Genomic DNA, 22,444 nt, shown 5'->3' on the forward strand with positions numbered 1-22,444 from the left:
TATGGAGTCGTTTTTAGGGATTATATCAGACTTTTTTTGGAGCTTATTTTTTGCTTTTTTAGTGTTGATATCCCAAGTTTCATCGCCGCGTGTTCATAATTTGAACCACATCTGACTAGAAGTTGACTATTCTCTCATAGATTTTATTAAATCTCATCCACAGTTCTATGACAACTTTGTGTTAGTTGGCTTAATTGCTTATACCAGATTTCTTAAATAATTTTCCGTGTCTCACATATTTTTCGCAAACGAAATAAGATAGCCGACACTTTTGGTGAACTATGCTACGAACTCTTCTAATATAGTGTGGTGGGTCGCTTCTCCATCTTTTGTTTTATCTTATCTTTTATCATATGGTCTAAAATCGTTGTCCTCTGTATTTCTCTTTATTCTTGAAAAGTATTGCGGGATAGGGTGTTATCAAAGGATATATTGCAGTGTTGCGGGATTGATTTGACTTCTCATCGCATTCTTTGTGGTATGGCTGGAAAATCACTATTACATATCTTTTTGGCGCCCTCTCCCCCACCTGTTACTCTATACTGATCCAATTAATTAAGAAAAATTATTTTTGGATACTTAACTCAAATTCAGTCTCAATATAGAAAAAAAATATTAATTTCCCGAATTCTTTACTTTACTTTTATCAAATTTTATTATAATTTTGATGTTTGGAAAAAAAATTTAAATTAAATATTAATTGGTTATGAGACATAAAACAATATATACTTTATTAGTTTATTTTTTTGTATATGAAAAAATTTAGCACGAACACAATCTTTTTCTATCATTTGTGCAGGCTCCCCCTCGAGGCTTTTGAATTTCTGGCTCCACCCCTGTTTCAAGGAGAGCGGGTTTTGGTGGAGTTTTTAGAGATTTTCGGGGATTTTTCCTTGGCGCTTTGCTTCAAACCTTGACATTCCTAACTGTGTTGATAGGGGACCACAAAACGCCTTCCATGTGTGCAATTGATACACGTAGGGTTTCAATAAGCTCGTGATGTGAATAGTCCCTTGCACACAAATGAGTTCTGTGTTTCACATGTTTTTCACAAGGGAAATAAGGTAGCCGATGTTTTAATAGATTATAGTGCGACTTTCTCTAACATAGTGTGGTGCGACGCTCACCAATAGTCTTTCTGACTTTTGGTTTCGATAGCTTATTTCTTTTTCCTTGACTTTGTAGAGTTCTTTGGTTTGGTTCCCTAGCTTCTAAATTGCTATTTTTCTTCTCTTAATGAGTTATTTAACTAATACTAATCAATTAGTAATCCATCAATAGGGAGTCAAGAAGGATGATTTATTTTAGTCTATCACTTCAACAGTACAATAAGAAATGTAGATGTCCCTCTCCCCCATCATCCCCTTTCTCCAAGAACCAGACTTAGATCTACTTTAGTGAGATCCAAAACGAGAAAGTTGAGAGTCGGGAGCATGCAGGTTTTTTCTCTTGTCAAGGTACCTTCCCAGTTTTTCACCTTTTTTCACCATTTTTTAAAGAGTTTTTAATCCCTAACGACCCATGCATGGCAAGTTTGACATGATTTGGTTTTCCACATTAGAACAACTCCAACAGTTTCCCCATATTTTGATTTTTCTCTATTTTAGGAAAAAATAAGCTATTTTGCTCAAACAGATTTCCTATAACTATCTCCATTTTAGGGATAGTGAGGAAAGATAAAACAAAATTCCCTAAATTTACAACAATCTCTAAAATTTTAAGTAAACAGCTTCCTCAAATTTTAGTTTTTCTCTATTTTAGAGAAAAATGAGCATATTTTTCTCCAACAGATTCCCTATAACTATCCTCATTTTAGGGATAGTGAGGAAAGAGAAAATCAAATTTCCTAAATTTACAGCAATCTCTAAAATTTTAAGGAAGAATTAGAGCATCTTTAGCAGACTCTCTATTGTGGCTCCTTAGCTATTTTGGAGAGCATGTTTAGCTTTTTATCTATTTTAGCAGCTGCACCAGACTCCTAAGTGGCTCTCTATTATAACTTTTAGCTATCTCGCTCCTAAATATAGAGAGCGGGATGAGACTCTCTATAATTTAAAACATTCCTTTTAAGTTATTTTATGTAATTTATAAATACATTTAAACTATTTAATATTCATTTAAAAAATAATATAAATTCAAAACTAGCTAAAATAGAGAGCAATGATGCAGACGTAATTCTAAAGTGGCTAGCTAAAATGACTTTTTAGCTACTTTAGCTAAAATTTGACTAAAAAATGGCTAGCATTGCTAAAGATGCTCTTAGAGATTGCTGTAAAATAGGAAATCTGTTAGAGTTGGAGAAAAAAAAAAAAAAAGGCTAAAGCTTTGACTTTTGCTTCTCTATAATACATAAATTATAGGGAAGCTGTTGGAGTTACTTTAAGAATTATGGAGATTTTAGAAATTGATGTAAAATAGGGAATCTATTGGAGTTGGAGAAAAAAAAAACGGCTAAAGCTTTGACTTTTGCTTCTCTATAATACATAAATTATAGGGAATCTGTTGGAGTTACTTTAAGAATTATGGAGATTTTAGAAATTGATGTAAAATAGGGAATCTGTTGTAGTTGAAGAAGAAAAATTACTTAAAGCTTTGACATAATACAAAAATTATGTGTTTTGAGAAAAATTATGGAGAAGTTGTTGAAGTTGCTCTTACTTTTTGTATTTTGAGATGCAATATAAAAATAAAACTATTAGATACGGTAAATGACACTGTTCGTTGGTTATAAATATTTACAGACATTCGCATGTGGCGTATCTAATTTAGATTTTCCAAATTGAGTGTTGTAGAATCAAAATTCGCAAGGAAAATTTGACGTGTTGGGCTGTTGCCTCTTAATAAAGTTAATTTTTCAGACGAAAAGAAAAAAAAAATCCTTGCGATTATAAAACAAATAAATTATGTTATTAAAAAAAAAAACAAATAAATTATTGCTGACGAGCATGTATCTTTTTTATTTTTATATTTTTTTTAGTTTTTGGACAATGGAGGACGGTTTATCTCAATCACACAAAACGAATAACTCAGTAATGTGCATAGCGACAGTTGTCCGCGGGATATCAGACAACCTGACTCACCTCGTTCTACAATTGCTGAAGCAAATGGTACAGGACGTTACTGAGAATTTCAATTATTTCTTAAATAGTCCATCGACACAGGTAAACTGAACTATCATAAAACATAAATCTTACATGTTGTGTATATACGTTCAATTCACCAGTTCTGATAAATAATATTCTAAACTGGTTTCCATCCATTCCATTATTTGACACACCAACATCGCACCATAAAGAAACGAGAGAGAAACGTAGATGACAATGGAGAGTTGTCGACTGAGCATGACCAGGTGGACGGCGACGGCGGGAATATCAGACAGTTGTCCGCGGGATATCACACACAAAACGAATAACTCAGTAATGTGCATAGCGACAGTTGTCCGCGGGATATCAGACAAGCTGACTCACCTCGTTCTACAATTGCTGAAGCAAATGGTACAGCACGTAAGTGAAGGAGTTTCGATTATTTCTTAAATAGTCCATCGACACAGGTAAACTGAACTATCATAAAAGGCAAAGTTCAAAAATCTTACATGTTGTGTGTATACGTTCAATTCACCAGACAGGTTCACAAGATTCAAACATTTCAATCGCTTTAATTAGAACTAACTAGATGCATGAAAGTACACACTACTGAAGCTTTAATAGTTTTAATTGTGGTTCACAACCTTTTAATATAAACATGCAGCAAAGCCAGCAATGAACCGTACGTATGTTTGCCACAAAAAGAAGAGTATACGTTCTTCCTAATTTGATTAAGAAATCACGACAGCTAGACAAGTATATATGAGCGATAATCGATCAGATCAAGTAAAATAACTCAATGATCAAGAAAGACAAGCTTCTTTTGTTGAATATGAGTAACAATTAACCATATATATTGATAAAGAAATCTGAGATTCACATCTAAAATCAATTGGCAATGGATGGAGTGGCAAACTCTTATAAACTCATAGGCAATGTCTCATTTTCATGTGAGATGTATATATTCTCAACACGCCCCTGCACGTGTGGCGAATTTTCAAGCCATACACGTGGACAACTTTGGGTGACGTGGAGCCCGTATGGCCGTGAGGCATGCACACGTGGGATAACCCGCTCTGATACCATGATAAAGTAATCTATAGTTCACATCCAAAATCAATTGACAATAGATGGAGTGGCCCAAACCATTATAAACTCATAGACAATGTCTCATTTTTCTCATTTGGGATGTATATATTCTCAACATATATGTTCTTCCTAGCTTATTTGATTAAAGAAAGAAAAGTATGATAGATCTCGATTAGATCAAGAAATATAACTCAATGATGAGAAAATAAGCATACAGTAGTTATAATTAACTGTAACTTTTTGCTTGAAACTAAGAAGATTCGTAGAAACATAGTATCTCAAGTAGGGCTGGGTTTGGTTTGATACCGAAGCTGCAGGCCCAAAACCAGCTACCATACCGGACTAGTTTGGTACATAAAATATTCTTCCATTACCTACCACAGAAGTCGGTATACCAATATATCGGTATACCGAGATGCTCGGTTGGTACGTATCGGTTGGTTGGGCTCCAACAAAGTTTTTAATTGGGCCATAATCCGGCTACAACCCAACTCAAATTTTAAAAGGTCCAAACGGCCAAACCTATCAACAAATGAAAAACTAAAAGCCTAGACCAAACATGTAAATGAAAAATAAGCAAAAAAAAATAATCATTCATCAACTTCAGTTCATCATACAAATTCTAATTCAATAATTCATAGTTCACACAAATGAAACAATAACTAAGTGGACAATAGTTGAAAACAAATTCTTGAAGGTTGATGTGTTCCCTCAAAGACTCAAGTTTATGCAAAATTTCTGCTTTGCAAGTTTGCAACTAAAAAGTGTAAAACCCATAAATTGTGAGATTATGAGAGTCATGAGAGTCAGAAATTCAATTGAAATACTAAAAACCAGAAATTCGACTTACCACTTTTGCTACTGAACCCAGAAACCCAGAGTCATGGGAGAGCTGGCCGGAGAGTTGGAAGAGTGGAAGTCTAGTTTAACCAGAGCTACTGAAATCCCATCCTGGCCGGAGAGAGGCTGAGAATTGAGAGCACGTGCCGGAGAGAGAGAGAGAGAGACGACGTTTCTTTGAAGAGTTTGAGAGGCTCAGAGCCTCGGTCGGGTTCTAGAGAGAGAGAGAGAGAGACTGAGGGAGTGACTGAGAGAGGGGCTGAGGGATTAGGGATTAGGATTTGGAAAGTTTTAATCTAACGGTTGTTAGTTAATATGAAATAAAATTAAAGAAAATCAACGACTATGATTGATAATATAAGAAATATTTAAAATAAATAAATATTATATTAAATATGTAGTACGATACGGTATACCTTATTTTTGGAAAATTCAAAATTAATACTGTACCAATTATGCCATCTTGGTTCGGTTCTACCGTACTACAACTTCAGTTACCGAAATTGTTGGTTACCGAAAAACTTGATTCAGGAATGATTCAGTTGGCTGGTTTGTCTCCACTGAATTTGCCAGCCCTAATCTCAACTCATCACTTTCAACCACCTATGAGCAGAAAACTAAATGATATTGGATGAAACAAATATCAAAATGAGTGGTGAAAGATATATATGAGTGATGGATTCCATTTCCATATAGATATGATTTTTGAAGCTTTGGCTCATCTGCTATATGATTTACACGTTGAATTGTTTTTTTTATTTTATCTTTTTTATTTATTAAAGGGAACATGTCTCCATTTATTAGAAAGAGCTAGGGAATGTCAATACAATAGGGACGAAGATCAAACAAAATCCCACCAAATAAAAGATAAAGCAACCTACATATAAAACTTAATTAGCAACTAACACTGAATGAAACTCATTGAATAAAACGAAAATGAGGTAAGTCAAGTTGATCCTGATGACAAAGGTCCACAAAGAATAAAAGCATCCGCAACTTGATTTCCTTCTTGAAGAAAACAATTTTTTTATTTTGTTTTTAGGAATAATGAAAACAACACAATTACGAGACATGAAGCACACAATTATCTCAAATCACACGAAGTCTCCAAAGAACAAGCTGAGGGAAATTGAAAAAGGGTTGGCTTCTTGGTCACAATTTCACATTAACATCATGATTTTGTTATGGTAGTTATGGAAATGGAGACCCACGTCACATGGAGCGGGTGGCAATGATCATTCCTTTGACTGTACTATTTTTAAAATGAAAATGAGAATACGAGGCTGTTGCTTTCAACGCTGCGAGGATTTTTTTGGTGACATTCATGAATGACAAATTTGTTGTTGTTAACTTGAAAAATTAGGTGAGATTTCTTGTTATTGTTGTATGCAAAGTGCTTATAGTGAGGACTCACACTTTTAGAAGGTAAAATTAGTTTGATTGAAAGATGAGTTTTATAGAAGGTTTCAGATGTTAATTTGCAGTTTTGCACCGTTTCATGCACATAGAAATGCAAAGAACAGACACTTATGGACCAATAGTCCTGCAATAATGGCAAGACGAACAAATTCTACCTACCTAGCTTTCAGAAAACGTTGAAACTTAAACGCCACTCGCTGGTTTATCATTGTCCAATAAACAAGGACATATATCTAGGTACGAGCGTGATGATCAGTGTCATATAAACAAGAATTACGTGCATATACATATAAGTATTTAAAATTTATCAAAAGAGAATCTAGCTAGCTGGGACTTGATATAGAACACATATTTTAGTGTATCATAATTGACGAGAAGCATTAAGCATATTATTCCCAGTTGTTTCCATATATTGATCCGAAACATTATGGTTCTTTGTTGAGTTGCTTCCATATGGATATGAAATGTCATGTGCATCAGTGCATGTGACCTCATAGGAGAAGCTGGATAGTTGATAAATCCATTATATGAGTTAGAAGGATCACAAGAAGAAGAATCACATAATGATTACAATGGAAACCCTAATCGCAATATCTGTATAAACAGAGAGAGAATAATTAATAAGGAAATAGATCGAAAGTCGAGCTTAAAAGAAAATGTAACTAATACAGGCCATTTATATTGGAGTTTCTCTTTGAAGGTGGAATTCAAAAATCGAGTATTCATCACTGTTAATTGGTATTGATTACCGTACCTCTTTGTTTTCATTTTAATCATAAACCACAAACAACAAAACTGAAAAAAATTGCTTGTTGATTCAACAACATGAATATTTGTTTGGGATTTTTAGCCCCTTGTCTACTATGTACAACAAAGATGGGAAAGGCAAAATTTAAGGGTCAGATCTGACGATCTCGACCTTGGTTGTATAGATGTGGTCGGAGGTGTAGGTAGGAGGTGGAAAGGTTGAAGAAGGATACATTTATATACCCAAAAAATGTATATAAGAAAATTGGTAAAATCTGAATTTTAATTTTTTTTTTTTGATATAGAGGTTTATATAGTAAATGTGGAGATTTGAATAGAACCACGTTTTCACAATCTGATCCTTACATTTGGAAAAAAAAAAAAAAAAAAAAAAAAAAAAAGAAATTTTTTTTACATCAGTTTCTTTCGGGTTCATCCCCACTTCGACCAAAAAAGAAAAAGCTTTTCTTTCGGGCTCAATTCGATTATATTGGGCTTAACTAGCTAGCCATGAGTGATGCCTTTTGCAAGAGTTGGAAGCAACGACTTCATATTCTCCTCGAGGCTTGGAGGACTATGATGGGCATTCTAGTCGTACATCATCGGAAACATTCTTGATACATTAAGAGCAAGTTGTGTAAAAGACTCTGAAAACGGATTACAAGAGAAGCATTCTTGGTTGAGGTTCTCCCATTCATACGAAATCTTTCTGATAACAAATGCTTGTGCCTCTTCAACTGAAGAGCCTTGAGGTTCTTTTATGCAGCCCTCAATGTATGATCCATCACACCCATTTTGCTCCTCGTCCTGCAGTTAGTTAATTAGTTCACTAAATTAGTCCCATTAGTTTAATTATATATCGATGATCCAACTATTATTAGCACTAATATCTTTTCAACTAAAAACTTAAACACCTCATAGATCATTGAATTAGTTAAGTTGCAGGAACTATGTGCTCGATTAAAGGGGTGATGAACAGCATCTCAAGAATCGGCGCATTGATTTATTGCAGACAGTGAGACAGGTCTCATCTTCATGAACTACTTCCCTTTTGGTAGTTTTTTTTTTTTTTTTTTTTTTGGGCGGAATTCCCTTTTGGTAGTTTGGGGGTTCCAGAAAATAAGTTTGGCATAGTACTAGTCCACTACTGTTATCATGCACATACTGATAGAACCCTAAATTTCTAATAGATCCGTGAACTGGCTATATATGCTGCACATGATCCGTGCTTAATTAAGGACAATTTCTAGTACATATACTTGTGAATATCAGCATCATTTTGCCCCATTACCAAACAGTATAATAAAAAAGATGAGTTATTCAAGGGATTTATAAGCATTCGTTTATCTCAGCTTATTACACCTTTCAATGATACAGAATCTGAAACACAAACATGCAGAATGTTACACATCTCCAGTTATGCAGGCAGGGAAGGCACTTTTACGTTATGATGATACTATTGGTTTACATATCAATGAGTAAAACTGACATACATGATTGAAATGGAAAAAAGATAAAGAAATAAAAAAAAAGGGTCCGTTTGATCCTGCTTCAACAATAAATTCACTTCGGAGCCGAGGAATTCAGCTTCTTTTCAAGCATCTTGGCCCTTCGAAGAGCATCTAAGGCCTCGGCTTGTTTTCCTGCACGTTTCAGATTTAGTGCCTTCACCTTCTCTGCCTTGATCTGTTCCTCCAGGTTACTTCTATCTTGGATTACGTTGTCACTCTTGCCAACATTGGGTTTTGAATGCTCTGGTCTTCCGGGACCTTGAGATGATGTATTGGCATCTTCAATTCCAATTGCTCTTAAGGCAGACAGAAGTTCAGGATCAAGGAGTCCCTCTACGGCCGCATCATCCACTGGTGCTACACTAGTGGAATCATGAGCAGCACTTTCCTCTAATTGAGCCTCAAGTGCCTTGGCCAATTCAAACTCTGCTTCCGCTTCTTCAATCCGACCCTCCCTTCGCAGCTTCAGGGCTTGACGTTTGTGACCTAGAGACTCCTGTTGCAACTTGAAGCGATCACGACTGGACATTGGTTTTTGGCCCGAGGACGGTGATCCATGCTGCTTTTGGGCAGCTGGAGGAACATTGTTAGCAGAACCGGAAACATCACTCGAACTAGTTTTGGACTGAGGACTGTCTTCCTCAAGACGCTTCTCCAACACTTTTGCCTGCCTAAGTTCTTCGCGGGCTTCTGTCAGTTTTCCTTCTCTCTTTAGAGCTAATGCCCTCCTCTTAAAAGCCACGATTTCTTGCCGAATGGCACTTTCATTCTTCTGTGGAGAAGATCCCAGAACCAAATTTGCCTCTTTAGCATCTTGCTTCTCATTGGCTACCATCGTATCTTCCCGTTTATTAATTATTGCATCATCTCTTTTTCTCAGATCTTCCTGTGAGGATCTCAACTGAATGGGAGGACTGGCATTAACAGAATCAACAGAACAAGATAGGTTATCATATTGTTTTTCAGCAGATCCTGGAGAACCACTCCAGTCATCCCCCGTCAACAAATCTGCAAAGTTCCCAGACTGGGCAGGTGAAGACTGACTAGCGCCTTGAGCAATTCTCTGGTTGTTTGGACGACCTGGACCCAATTCCATTGGTAAACCCTTTGGGGCTTCCAACTCTTCAATTTGAACTTCTAGTACCTTTGCCATCTTCAACACTTCTTCAGCTTCTTCAGTCTGTCCCTTTCGTCTAAACGCATGAGCCTTTCTTTTCAAATCCAAAAGCTCCCTTTGGATTTCACCCTTACTTCTTGGTGCAGTAACAGCAAGTTTGGAAGAAGATTGCAGAGGAGATGCCTTTACAGAATGCTCTTTATCCTCCCACCCCAAACTCTTTAGCACTGAGAGTAGTGCTCGGTCCTGCACATCATTTTCTGTTACATCCCCGCCATCACCTTCTTCCTCTACACTGAGAGGAAGAGGATCAATGAAATTGTCCTTGTCCTTACCAAAGTCCGACTGAACTTTCTTCGGTGCTTCCATCTCCGCCATCTCACCCTCTAATGCTTTTGCCTTTTTCAGCATTTCTTCTGCTTCCTCGGTGTCTCCCTGGCGCCTCAGAGCAAGAGCCTTTCTTTTCAACCCTAATAGTTCCTTCTGAATTTCAGATTTACCTTTCCTTGATCCTCCAACCGGGAAATCACTTAGGGCTTGTGCTACAGAAGATTCACTAGCCTGCATGTTATCAGTTTTCTTATCAGGTGCTGATGAAGAGTTTGCAACTTCATTATCATCATTCCAACCCAAATTCCTTAGCATGGAAAGATATGTTGGATCATACATATCTTGATCTGTTACATTCTCTCCTTCCTCATCCGCAACAGACAGACTTCCAGAGACATTGGCATGCTCGTGTTCCAAAACTGAGTCCTTACCATTCTCCATCTCTTCAAGCTGATGCTCAAGAACCCTGCCTCTCTTCAACTCTTCTTCAGCTTCATCTAATCGTCCCTCCTGTCTCAGAGCACGGGCCTTCTTCTTCAAAGCCAGAAGCTCTTTTTGAATCATTAACTTACTCTTCCTCGCAGGTTTGAAGTCAATATGTTCCATTGCACTAATATTTCCATCATCCACCATAGATGACTTTGATGATCTATCAATAGTTCGATTATGAACTGTTGCAGACGGTTTCACGACATTGCCCTCTTGGGACTCGATGCTTTCAAGGTTCCTTTCAAGCAGTTTTGCCTTCTTTAGCTGCGCCATTGCTTCTGTGGCATTACCTGCTCGTTTAAGAGTTACAGCCTCTCTTTTTAAGAATTGAATTTCACTTAATAGTGCTTCCTTGTCAACTGAAGCTATCTGGGTAGCAGAGGTTTCAGGAGGATTATTTGAATCTTGAGTCCATCCTAAAGATTTTAAGGCAGCAGTTATTTCTGGGTCCTCCATATCATCGTCTGTCACTTCAAAATTACTATCTATAATATGATCATCAGCAGCATTAATAAGACTATCAAAATTAAGGCCATCCTCCTGCTCATATTGAATTGAAAAATCTTCTTTGTCATCATCCATACTACGAATCAGTGCAGATATTTCATCATCAGACTCTTCAGCCTCACCCAACAATTCCTGTTCTTCGAGTTGCTTCTCTAGAACTTTAGCTCTCTTTAATTCTTCCTTGGCTTCTGCAAGCTTGCCCTCACGCTTCAGCTGGAGAGCCTTCTTTTTATGTGCAACAACTTGTGTTTTGTCAATGGCACTAGTAGCCTTACTTTTATTGCTCTTTTGTGAGATTTCTCCCAGAAGAGAAGAGAGCTCGCCCTCCAAAGTCAGACTCGCTTGTTTTTTATTCTCGTCACGGAGATCCATATCAGACCACCCTAATTCTTTAAGCTCCGCTGAAAGGTCATCTTTTTCTTTACCCACTGGAGTAGTGACCCTGTTTCTTCTTCCAGATTGGGAAGAGTCATCTTTAATCTGGCCCTCAGCCACATTGTCAGAGAGTAAATCCTTTTTACGCTTTTTTCTTAAGGATATTTCCAACGCATCAGCCTGCCTCTCAAGCTCCTTCCCTTTCTTAAAGGCTCTTAATGCTTCCGCAGACTTCCCTTCTCCTTTCAGAATTTTATACTTCTTTTTTTCATCCAAAGCTTGCTGACGCAATTCCTCAGGAGTAGCAGATTCACTATCATTCTGTAATTGACTAAACTTATCAACAGAAACACTTCTAAGTATTTCTCCCACTGCATCATGGCTGGAATCTTCTCGACTATTTGAACATGATGCACTACTAGTTGCCCTCAGCATACTGGAAACTACATTCTTGTTAACCTCTTGTCCTGATTCCTTCCCTTCATTACCAAGTATCTGGTTCAAAATTTCATCCTCAGGCTTTGATGTCAAATTTGAACTGCCTGCACAAGAGGGTTGAGACGTTGATACAGACGGGCACCATTTACAGTAGTTCAACCTTTCGTGTGTGCCACTAACAGAATGCAAATTTTTGAGGAAGAAAATTGACTCTACACTGACCACTCCTAACTAAAAATACAATGCACACGGCTTATCGCAAAATGAGTACAAACAGTAACAAGATAGATGAATGAACTAACAACCTCAAAAAAAAGTAATCAAGAAGAGTACCTCTCGCAGCTCTACTCTTGTGTCCATATCTCTCGAACCGCGCTGCTTCTTCTAGCTTCTTACAAGGCTCACATATCCGCACAGGCGCATCGCCTTGCCCACGCAAAAACATCCTCTGCTGTGTACAGCTGCCACAGAAAATGCCCCCACACCTCCGGCAATGATGCTGAAATTCCACAATGTACGTGATCAAGATTCAAGAACAAGAAAACAACCATCACAACAAATCCAACTACAAACTCAACTCTGTTATTAAAAAGTCTATATTGTCAGCATTACACAATGCATATATACGGTCAAGAACAATAAAATGCTCAAGTCTGATAGCAAATGCTCTTTTTATCTCACAAACCCAATTTTTTTTTTTTTTTTTTTCCAAAACATTGAGAAACTTAAAAAAGCACAGAACTTTACAACATGGGTATTCAAGAAAGTTGAAAAAAGGTGATGGGTATTTGGATCGGAGGCAAAAGAATGAACCTTGCGATTGATGAAGGTGAACTGAGAAGAACATCCCTGACAGTGTGAGGCGTCAACCACCCAATTATTCCCTCTCAGTGATGGCTTCGCCGGCAACCCGATCTTCTCCAGCATCTTCTCTGCTTCGATTTCAATCAAAAATTCCCAAAACCCACAAACCGAAAAATCAAATTCAATTATTTGCAGCTGAAATCAATTTCAATTTTTTCTTTTTTTATGGGTTTTGGGAAGAGAACAGAGAAGAAGGAAAGAAAAGTCGCGTCTAGGTAGATGCAGCTAAACGGTGTCGTTCTTCGTTGGGCTGCCGGAAGCATGACATTGGATTATGACGGGCCCAAAAGTTGAAGAAGGCCCAACTATATTCAGCATCCAACGGCCCAAGGACATTGATTGGGTAACAATGTTCCACACTAGAGAACATCATATTGCGAAGGAGAAAAGAGAACCCTAAAGAGAAGGATCGACGATGAGATGAGGAAGCTATAATTTATTCGTCCTCTTGTTATTTTGATACAATTCTATATTCCTTATCCTAAGAAATTATGAGCTGAAATTTCATTCTTATGATTTTTAGGGCTACTCTTTTAATTTGCTAGATATTTTAAGAACATAGAAAGAGAGACAAATCATGACTTTTTTGTGTGGTTGATGAACAAATTCACAACTTTAACTTTAACATTCCGATTGGATGACACCCTTAAACAACGTCATTCTTGTTAGGGTGTAAGACGAAGACTTGAGGCCTCAATTGAAAAATAAAATAAATAGGTCATGTTGAGATACATCTTACTTAACATCTAAAATAAGCGTGACAAATGTTGATTATGATTACGCATTCATAATCCATGTATATAAGATCATGTTTAAACAAGACCACCACTATTTAGTTCTAGCAGTACTGCAGCGATCTCATACGAGACTTGAAAGTGAAACCCCCTTGATCTTCAAACTTAGAATTTCGAAAAGAAGAAAAATACAACTAAACCAATACTAGAAGTTCAAGGAAAAGCTTCTCTCTCTTTGGCTTGGTCCTTCCATTAAATGATCACTGCTTCCAACTAGTTAAAAGTCTAATAATCTCACAGTAATCAAAAATGTTTTTGTTTAGAAAATGTAATGTTGGTCTTGAAGTTACCTTCAAGAAACAAATGTTGGTCTTGGAGTTCATCCAGTAAGAAGCTCTATTTCCTTGGTTAAGCTGCACAATCTATGGCTCTTACACACAGACACACATCCCCATTGCATTTTAGTGTTTTACCACATCCACAGCTGACTGTGTACTCCTGTAACATTGTTAATCATTAAACCATTATTACCAGTATTTGTTACAGTCATGAATTGGTAAAAAATGCTTTGGTTTCTGCAACTGCAGTATAGGTATCTGCATAATGGTTTGCCGTGCCATTTACCTCACTTCGATATTCTTTAGAAACATCCAATTCCTGCGATCATCCAAATGCTCATTTTAAGTATAACTTTTGGTCTTGGTCCTCACACAGTGCTCAATTGTCTTAAAATACTCAATGAGCAACTAGTATTATAGTTATGCCCTTTGGAAGTACGTAGTAGATACAAGGAAGGAAGGAAGGAAGGAGAAGAATTTGCATTGATTTTCTTGGTCTTGAGAAATCTACATGGCAAACTGTTGGAAATTTTGTATTATGGAAAGAGTTTTGGCAAGTATCGAGTATTGGTTGCCTGAAAGGGCAATCTTGATTTGTTTACACTTGTCACTTGTATCTGCATTGTCCCGAAAACCTTCCCCAATTCCAATGCCTTCGAATGCATCCTTTGCAAATCTGCTCTGAGCTTCTGAGCCTCTGTTGGGAGATCAAGACTCTTTGCGTCAAGTAGGACTGACTCAATTTCCTCTTTCTTATCCTTGGTTCGGATGTAGTAGACTTCCTGGAGTACGCTTCTGAGCTTGGATCGCTGTTTCTTGAAAGCTTCAACTGCTCTTCTGGAAGGGAACTTTGTGTGAGAGGCTTGTTTCAAAGGTCCTGCTGAGAGCTTCTTATAGTTCAGTGCACAACAGATTGTCAGCTTCTCTTGTTCAGATAGACCAGGGTGGCACTGTCAAATACTATAAGTCAGTTCTAGCATTCAAGAATAGAGAATACACATGATGACTTTTTTTCGTCTATTTTTATACAAAACACATTAATTAGAACTAGCATACCTTAAAATATACAGCAATGGCATCGTAAATTCTGTCATGAGATTCTCGCACAGACGCTGGCAACATCATAACTAATGCTGCAAACTTTGAAGGTTTCAAATGAAAATCTGGAGCCACTTCTGCAAGGTATAAATCCATCAACTTGGCGACCTTTGTGAAGTGACTCTTCTGGGATAAATGACCCCCTTCTTGAAGAAGAAATGATTTCCCTAACCTCAAAATCAAATTCACATCATAAACATACTTTTTCCCACAGGGAGATGGGACAAGTAAATAATCGATTGTTGCTTGATCCAGCTGTGAACCTATCATAATCTCCAACTTGTTTTTGTATTTCTTGCCTACTTTCATGTTCAAAGCCGCTTGATATATATTGAATAATCCCTTGAAAGAAAGGAAGCTCCTATCAAGCAGAGAAAGTAGACCGATAACAACCTCTGTGATCTTGTACTTCTCTTCTGGTTTGGCACCAAAACACTTTGACTGATGATAACGAAGGAGAAACCTGAAAACTGTAGACTGTTCAATCTCCTTGGATATCAGGCTTCTTATAACCATTTCGATCGATTTTGTATTTAAGAACATCAAGTCTTCAAACCACCATGTTTTCATAGAGCAATTGCTTTTAAGATTATAGGGGGTTGGAAAAAATGGACAAGAAAGCTTGCCTATGATGCAGTCCATGACTATCTGCAATATCAATGAAGAATTTGAGGGGGAAAGTAAATCTTGGCACTGCTTCAGAGCTACTAGAAGCTCAGACCACGTCCAAGAGCTGATACCATCAAGAGTGTTTTGAGCTTGCAATAGTATATCACCATCCATCTCCATGAAATCGGCGATGCAGTATACAAGGACTAAGTTGGAAGGAGTTATTTCGGTTGTTCCATTGTTGTAACAAAACCTTGTCATGAGCTCAAAACCCTCTGCACCTCCAGGAAAGTCATGGAATATCACTTTGAGGCTCGTTGTACCCATTGATTTACCAAATAGTTTGCTTAATCGACAAGAGAAAGATGCCAAAGTTTCCTGCAAACATATATGGCATAGTTAATGTTTGCATAATAACATTATTTTCAGTCATGAACAAGATAAGGAACTATGTGAACAAGAAGCACTCCAATATTTGAGATGCAGACTGATCTTGAATTGCTACAGATCAACAGACCCAACAAAAGCATTAATTAGTTTCACTGAGCAACAAACGAGGGAATCCACAGGAACATTTTGTGAGAGGTCGCTTTTGACAATAAAATTGTAGGGGTGGTCAAATTTAATTCATTGGAAATTAGTGGATATCTCACATATCAATTCCAATGAATCAATGAATCCAGATAAGAAAATTAGAAAGACAAAACTCATGAGCCCTACATGACTACCTCCTTCTGAAATCTAAGGTGCAAATTAAATGGTCGTGTAAAAAAAGTGTGACTGCGTAATAATGATACAGCAAGTACCGAAAAACAATAACGCTGTGGAGAAACTCAAAATAAACCAAATTCTGTACAGAAAATGAAAATTGAACCTATTGAACCCAATAGTTCCATTCAAAGAGCTGAAGAAGATAGAAATCTCAGCTTTCTTCATTGGGAAACAGTCATAAATTCATAATTCAACAACAATGAACCGATATAACTTATATAAGTAAATGAAGAACCATTACCTTGTTCACCATGAAGACTTCTTCGCCATTGACATCGACTTGGAGATCACAGAACAATGCCATTGCCACAGAAACAGCAAAGAAGAAAATCTCAAATCAAAGCATATCATCCATGCAAACTTGAAGAGAGGTTTTGAGTCAGGAACAACATATGTACTTTCCAGAGTGACCCAAAAAGGAGAATAAGAGAAAGATGAAAGGGTTGGCTTTGAAATTTGAATGCTGTTTATGGGTAAATGAGAGCATAGAAGGCAATGTCTGCTAGTAGTCAGGAGACAATGGAGGGAATAAGAGTAAACCAGGGCACTTTAAAAAAGATTAAAACTAATTACTAAATTAGCTAAAAACAAAGCTTGAGGGACATCCCCAGGACCCAAAATCTAAACGTCATTAAGGTCCACACTGCCCTAATTGAATACATATTATATTCTTCAGAATTGTCAATCTGTCAATCCAATTAGCTTTAATTTTCTTTTGAATTCAATTAAGAAATTATTGATATTAAAATCAACCTATTAATTACATTAACAAGATTTTACAATAATTCAAGATTACAATTAATGTATTGATTTCAATTAAAAGATATTACATAAGAACATATTAGGAGTTAATTAAATTTTTAAGTCAGCAAGATAAGAAAGGAAATAAATTCAATGTAGGGGATTATAAGATTCATTAGACCGCAATTACGAAGAAAATTTGTCGGGATGAATGCATCCAATATCAAATCGCCAAATTGTGTGTTTCTTCTTCATTGTTCAAGGCTTTTCTATAAATTATTTGAACAAAAAATAAAAAGGTTCTTCTATAATGTTCATTCAAATATTTGTTTGATCAGATCAGGGAAAAACCTTGAACAAAATTTTCAATAAATTAATGTTTTCAAGATTTGCCAACAAACACACTTTGCTGAAGCAAAGAAGAAAAATTCTGATCCTAGAAGCTGATTTGAAAACATAACCATAACCAGAACTAGAATAAAGGGAAATAAATTTTTACCTAAAAAACAAGAAATCTAAAAGCAGCTAATATAATATTTCCACGCCTTTAAATAAAAGAAGACTCTTTAAATAAATAATCTATAATTTAACTCTTGCTACACTGGCTTCATTCTTCAATAAAATAGACAATAGAGCACTTCTTCCACTTTTAAGGTGAGAGCAAATACAGTTGACAATGGTGACAAGCGAACCCCAAAAAAAGATTAAAAAGAAAAAATATGAAAGGAACAACATAGATAAGATGAGGGTTGCAGAGACAAGACACCACTCAGGCTAGAAGATTCCAATCAGTTTTGTATGGCAGTAATTATTCCGAAGAAACTGGAAATATCTGGTGGAGGCACTCACTTGCTAGGGAATGCACTCTGTCAGCTTGCTTACTTCTATCCCAGCTACTTGAGCTGAACAAAATCGCCAGCAAAACTCCGAATCTGTATACCACGAATTGATGCCAAAAGGCCATGGAAATCACGCAGACACCTAGTAACCATTTATCTGGGGCCTGGGACTCGGGCCCATCAGCCGTGAAAAAGGTATTTGACCGCGGCTAGGAATTCCCCTTTGGCCAGAAATTCGATCGTTTAATTTTGGATCTGAGACTGATCTGGAAAATGCTTGCGCAAGCTCAAGAGCTGAAGCTGCTTTTCCGTGATGCAGGCCAGCACCATCAGGAGATGATGGTTTTGGCTGTTCAGGCTTCCGCCAGGTCTCTGGTGATGGTGGCCTCTCTGACTGTTGCGGCTGCCTATCAGTCTCTCTGTTGTTCTTCCTCCCATCATTACGCCAATTCCTCTTCTGCATATCTACTCTCTCAACTTGATTATCCCTCCTATCAAATTTCTTTCCAGTTCTCTGATCAAAAGGATGATTCTCAGCTTTATCAGGGTGGCGAGTAGGATTGACATGCCCAGGAACTCTATCAGGCTTTGGAGAGAGATGTTCAGCCCTTGGAACATGATTTTCAGCCCTGGCAACATGATGCTCAACCCTTGAAATAGCAATAAACCATTATTGTAAGAAAATCTACAAATTGTCTATAGACGAAAGTGTAACAATCAGAATTTTGATATATATATAAAAGAAGCCCTACTTGTCAGAATGCTGAACTATGTCAGCATTGTTGATCACAACATCATCAACCCCTCGCTCCTTAAGAACCTGAGAATTCAACGGAAATGATTTCAGTACTATTGAGTGATTAATAGTAATCCAGATTAAAAAAAGCCAATTATGAATGGTTGGAGGCATGAAGCAAGGGGTTGCAACAGGAATCTAAACTACACAGTTCTGATTTCTGAGGCTTGGACACAACCACATGTCAAAGTAAGTATAGAACTTGCATAAGTTCTCTTTAAACAAACCATAAAGTTAACTATAGGAACTGAAATCTCAAACTTAGTTTTAAAAACTCACCAGTTCTCGTGGGCGAGCACCACCAAATAACGCATTCCTGCATGATATCATCAAATGTAAATGCTAGTACCAGAGTAGAGGCCCAATAATTAGAGAAATGAAGCACAAACTTTTTTAAAGACCACTAGCTTCCACTTCTAACAACAACACCCACACAACAGTACAATGCGCAATACTAAAGTATTGTGTCTGCGTAGTGTTATCAGATGTAATAACTGTAGTGGGTGTGCAGTACAGGAGAAGTCCTTTCTCGTATCACGCAAGATGTGAAGTAAATGAAAAGAATGTGAAGGGAAACAAATGACAAACAAAAAAATATATAACAATTTTTCCGAATTTCAGAATTTAGACACCATAACAGAAAATGAGTAGAATTCTAGATGAAGAATGCATAAACTATGTTACATAATCCTAAATCCCATATTTTGACATGATAATCAGCAGCCTATGTTCTAGAAATGCTCTTTAAACATATTACTAAGTTTCATAGAGACAGAGACTATATCCATAATAAATGATCTCCCTTCTTCCCTTCATTGTAAGGGCAGTTACCAGATATTTTCACCAAATTTGGACGGGGGGAACTAGGGAGGGAGAGAGAGGGTAATATCTATCATTTAAAACTATAATATTACAAAGCATCAAGTGTCGGTCCATAATGAGACTTATTTTTTCAGTTTATTAAACAGAAAAAGTTGGGATTGAAAGAAATAGACACCATATAATGAACACACTACTCATAAGATTGCATGTGAAAATGAGCAAGCAGTGATGCACGGTTCCAAATGATCTCTAACATTTCACTCAGCTTTACATCATTGCATTCACCCTGTTGATAGAAAACGCATAGATAAACAAAGTATACGGCAATCAAAATCATTGCCAAAGAAACATTACCTCTCTCTTTCGGCAATTGCATCCAATTGTTCAAGAGGCTGAGACCGTGGCTTTAAATTCAATTTTGGACGCTCCACGGCCAGTTTCCCACTCTCAGAGCCTGCTGAACCAGGTTTTGTAGAATTCATATTTCCATACACTTCATTGACAGTTTCAACATAAACAGGGTGCTGGTACTCCTATAGTCAACCAAAGAAGGTGAAATTAGTTCATTAAGTGGAACCGAGTCATTATATTTGATAAAGAAAATACTCAAACACGGGTAAACATGAATTGGTAACCTTGTAGATACCTGTGCATGATCACCAACTGGAGCTTCCAAATGGTCCACTGGCCTTGTTCTTGGAAGTAACTTTAACTTAGGGCGCTCTACGTGTTCTGAAGAAGCAAAGGGCTGCACTTCAGTCTGACCATATTTGCCATCAGCCTGAGCAGGTTGAACCCTGTTACTATAAACAGTTGGCTTCCTTTCTCTTACTTCTGAAACGATGGGGGCCCTAGCCCTCTCATAATCAGGTAACTCCTTCCGAACCATTGGGCTCCTTTCTTTTACTTCTGAAATGATGGGTCCCCTAGCCCTCTCATAATCCGGCAACTCCTTCCTAACATTCTGAATCCCATCATCCATTTGTAGACCTCTTTCAATTTGTATTGCCAAGGTGGCATCATAGTTTTGCCGCTCAACCATCACATCCATCCTCTTGTAAGCGTCACTACCATAACCCTTGGAATGTACACCACTCTCTGTTTCAGCTGACCTAGCAACCTCGATGTTATTTGCCTGATACTGGATTGAAGGCTTTGATTGCCATCTACCCGAAGACACCTTCTCAAGTGCACTAGCATGAGCCAACTTCACAACAGCACTCTGTCCGGACCATGCAGATTGCACCGGCTCAGTAACACCCGCCATCTCCTTCCTAACTGCCCATGCATTCGGCTGAGCACCACTCCCACCGCCACGCCCACCATTACCACTTACACTCTGAGAATTAACCCCCACCGCGTCACTAACCCTCTCTGAGTAAGAACTCACCGCTTCCCTGGGGGACTGCGGTGCCGCAGCCCATCCCTGCACGCCTGATAATCCCCCAGGGGATGCAAACACCGGTTTCGGCTCGGCACGGGCTGGGGCCACCCGAATGCTGTCATCGCTTATAATCCGGCGCGGCGCCGACACACCATCCAGTGGCTTGCGTTCATCCTCATCAAAGTTCCGCCCAATGTGCACAGAGTGAGCTAGAAACGGAGTCTTGTCATCAAAGTGCCTGGTGGCGGGAGACGTATGTGGCCGGGAACGGTGATCGGGCCGCCCCATCGGGTTTCCCCAAGCGGCCGGCCGGTCGTAACCGGGCCGATCCGTAGCCCTAACAATTCTGCGTATTTAAAAAAAAAAAAAAAAAAAAAAAAAACCAAAACCGGTTTCACCATTAGCTAGGGTTTTTCCTAATGAATCCAATCAAAAGTTCAAAACGCACAAGATCTAATCGATTATCCTAATTTCTTCGAGGATTAGAACCACAAAAGACTAATCAAAACAAGTGCGGAATAGGGATGAAAAGGGACTTACACACCGGGAGCAGAAGGGAGAGGGAGATCGGAGGGAATAGAACCGCCGTGAAAGTCCTTGAGCGTCATCGTGTTTCCGCTCACTTTCTTCTTCGACATTTTCCTCTTCCCCTCCCTCTCTCTCTCTCTCTCTCTCTTCAAATCGAACCTCAAATTCTTCTAACCCTTTAGCTGCGGTTGTTGATGGTGACGGCTGCAGAGAGAAGCGAAACGACGACGTATCGGAGAAGAAGAAGCAGAGGAGGGGAGAGCTTCAGAAACCCGCCGGAAGGAACCTTAGAGATCGCGCGCCTCTGCTTCTCTCTCTCTCTCTCTCTCGCGTTTTTTTGTCCGTACTGTTCGTTAAACACTCCCAATCAGATGATGATGATTTAATACTACTACCTGAGCCGTCTGATCATCCACCGACCTACTTCTTAAAATATTCCGAACCGAGCTATTTCTCTCTCTCTGTGTTCTTTTTTGGCACGAAGCTCGATAAAGTTTTCTCGGGTCCAACAAGGCCCGGTGGAGATTCTCGAAGCCCAAGGTCCAGTTGCAACACGGCCCAACAATACAAACCCGGATCATCTGCTTGGGTTTTATGGCGGTGGTAGAAATAGAATTCTCGTACACTTTAATTACTGTGGTAAAAAGTACGACGGAGGATTGATGAAGCAGCTGATATTATAAATTTGACCGTATGGGAAAAAATGCTATTGCAATCGCCCAACAAGGCAACTGATTTAATCAATTGGATGTGAATTGTTACCTAAAGAATTTGAGTTGTGATTTGTATGCTTGGTTGTCTTAAAAACATAACAATAAAGGTTTGGATTGTTATATAACAAGGGTGTTGTTCTGACCTTTAACAATGAGTTGGGTACAGATAGTTCATGGTGTTAAGGTTTTGAAAAGCGAAAGAGTGAAGTCAAGTTATGTACGTGTATAACGGAATGGAAAGACATATCATTGGATCATATAT

At 38.0% G+C, this 22,444-nt stretch overlaps 3 protein-coding genes and 1 long non-coding RNA gene across 5 annotated transcripts; all 4 read right to left on the reverse strand.

Annotated features, from left to right (window-relative positions):
- Positions 1–3,145: 3,145 nt before the first annotated feature.
- On the reverse strand, positions 3,146–5,624 carry LOC133733585 (uncharacterized). Its single transcript, XR_009857791.1, has 2 exons — positions 5,023–5,624; positions 3,146–3,482 (listed from the first exon to the last, which is right to left on the reverse strand). It is a non-coding gene; the product is annotated as an uncharacterized LOC133733585 (long non-coding RNA).
- A 2,854-nt stretch (positions 5,625–8,478) lies between these two features.
- Positions 8,479–12,996, reverse strand: LOC133729804 (uncharacterized). The gene is made up of 3 exons (XM_062157380.1): positions 12,759–12,996; positions 12,279–12,444; positions 8,479–12,049 (listed from the first exon to the last, which is right to left on the reverse strand). The coding sequence occupies exons 1-3, from the start codon at positions 12,870–12,872 to the stop codon at positions 8,742–8,744; spliced, it is 3,588 nt and encodes a 1,195-aa protein (XP_062013364.1). The 5' UTR covers positions 12,873–12,996; the 3' UTR covers positions 8,479–8,741.
- A 1,342-nt stretch (positions 12,997–14,338) lies between these two features.
- Positions 14,339–17,139, reverse strand: LOC133729806 (BTB/POZ domain-containing protein At3g22104-like). Its single transcript, XM_062157383.1, has 3 exons — positions 16,601–17,139; positions 14,938–15,966; positions 14,339–14,831 (listed from the first exon to the last, which is right to left on the reverse strand). The coding sequence occupies exons 1-3, from the start codon at positions 16,661–16,663 to the stop codon at positions 14,418–14,420; spliced, it is 1,506 nt and encodes a 501-aa protein (XP_062013367.1). The 5' UTR covers positions 16,664–17,139; the 3' UTR covers positions 14,339–14,417.
- A 513-nt stretch (positions 17,140–17,652) lies between these two features.
- On the reverse strand, positions 17,653–21,835 carry LOC133729805 (uncharacterized). Of its 2 annotated transcripts, none has more exons than XM_062157382.1 (6): positions 21,482–21,835; positions 20,204–21,287; positions 19,912–20,090; positions 19,015–19,051; positions 18,692–18,759; positions 17,653–18,568 (listed from the first exon to the last, which is right to left on the reverse strand). In XM_062157382.1, exons 1-6 carry the CDS (start codon positions 21,577–21,579, stop codon positions 18,082–18,084), a joined length of 1,953 nt encoding a protein of 650 aa, XP_062013366.1. In that variant the 5' UTR covers positions 21,580–21,835; the 3' UTR covers positions 17,653–18,081. The 2 variants fall into 2 exon arrangements, with proteins under 2 accessions (XP_062013366.1, XP_062013365.1); XM_062157381.1 differs by having other exon boundaries at positions 17,653–18,589.
- Between the last annotated feature and the right edge of the window lie 609 nt (positions 21,836–22,444).

The sequence above is a fragment of the Rosa rugosa genome, chromosome 2 (assembly GCF_958449725.1).
Source record: "Rosa rugosa chromosome 2, drRosRugo1.1, whole genome shotgun sequence".
Lineage (NCBI taxonomy): Eukaryota > Viridiplantae > Streptophyta > Magnoliopsida > Rosales > Rosaceae > Rosa > Rosa rugosa.

Bases quoted from the DNA above. Each gene is read 5' to 3' on its own strand.
- LOC133729804 (XM_062157380.1), bottom strand. From the start codon at position 12,872: ATGCTGGAGAAGATCGGGTTGCCGGCGAAGCCATCACTGAGAGGGAAT. The intron at 12,445-12,758 runs GTTCATTCTTTT...GTGGAATTTCAG, and splicing joins TCACCTTCATCAATCGCAAG to CATCATTGCCGGAGGTGTGG. The intron at 12,050-12,278 runs GTACTCTTCTTG...CCTCTTGTGCAG, and splicing joins CAAGAGTAGAGCTGCGAGAG to GCAGTTCAAATTTGACATCA.
- LOC133729806 (XM_062157383.1), bottom strand. From the start codon at position 16,663: ATGGCATTGTTCTGTGATCTCCAAGTCGATGTCAATGGCGAAGAAGTC. The intron at 15,967-16,600 runs GTAATGGTTCTT...ATATGTTTGCAG, and splicing joins AAGTCTTCATGGTGAACAAG to GAAACTTTGGCATCTTTCTC. The intron at 14,832-14,937 runs GTATGCTAGTTC...AGTATTTGACAG, and splicing joins CCATTGCTGTATATTTTAAG to TGCCACCCTGGTCTATCTGA.
- LOC133729805 (XM_062157381.1), bottom strand. From the start codon at position 21,579: ATGTCGAAGAAGAAAGTGAGCGGAAACACGATGACGCTCAAGGACTTT. The intron at 21,288-21,481 runs GTAAGTCCCTTT...TTAAATACGCAG, and splicing joins CTCCCTTCTGCTCCCGGTGT to AATTGTTAGGGCTACGGATC. The intron at 20,091-20,203 runs GTATCTACAAGG...GGTTGACTATAG, and splicing joins CAGTTGGTGATCATGCACAG to GAGTACCAGCACCCTGTTTA.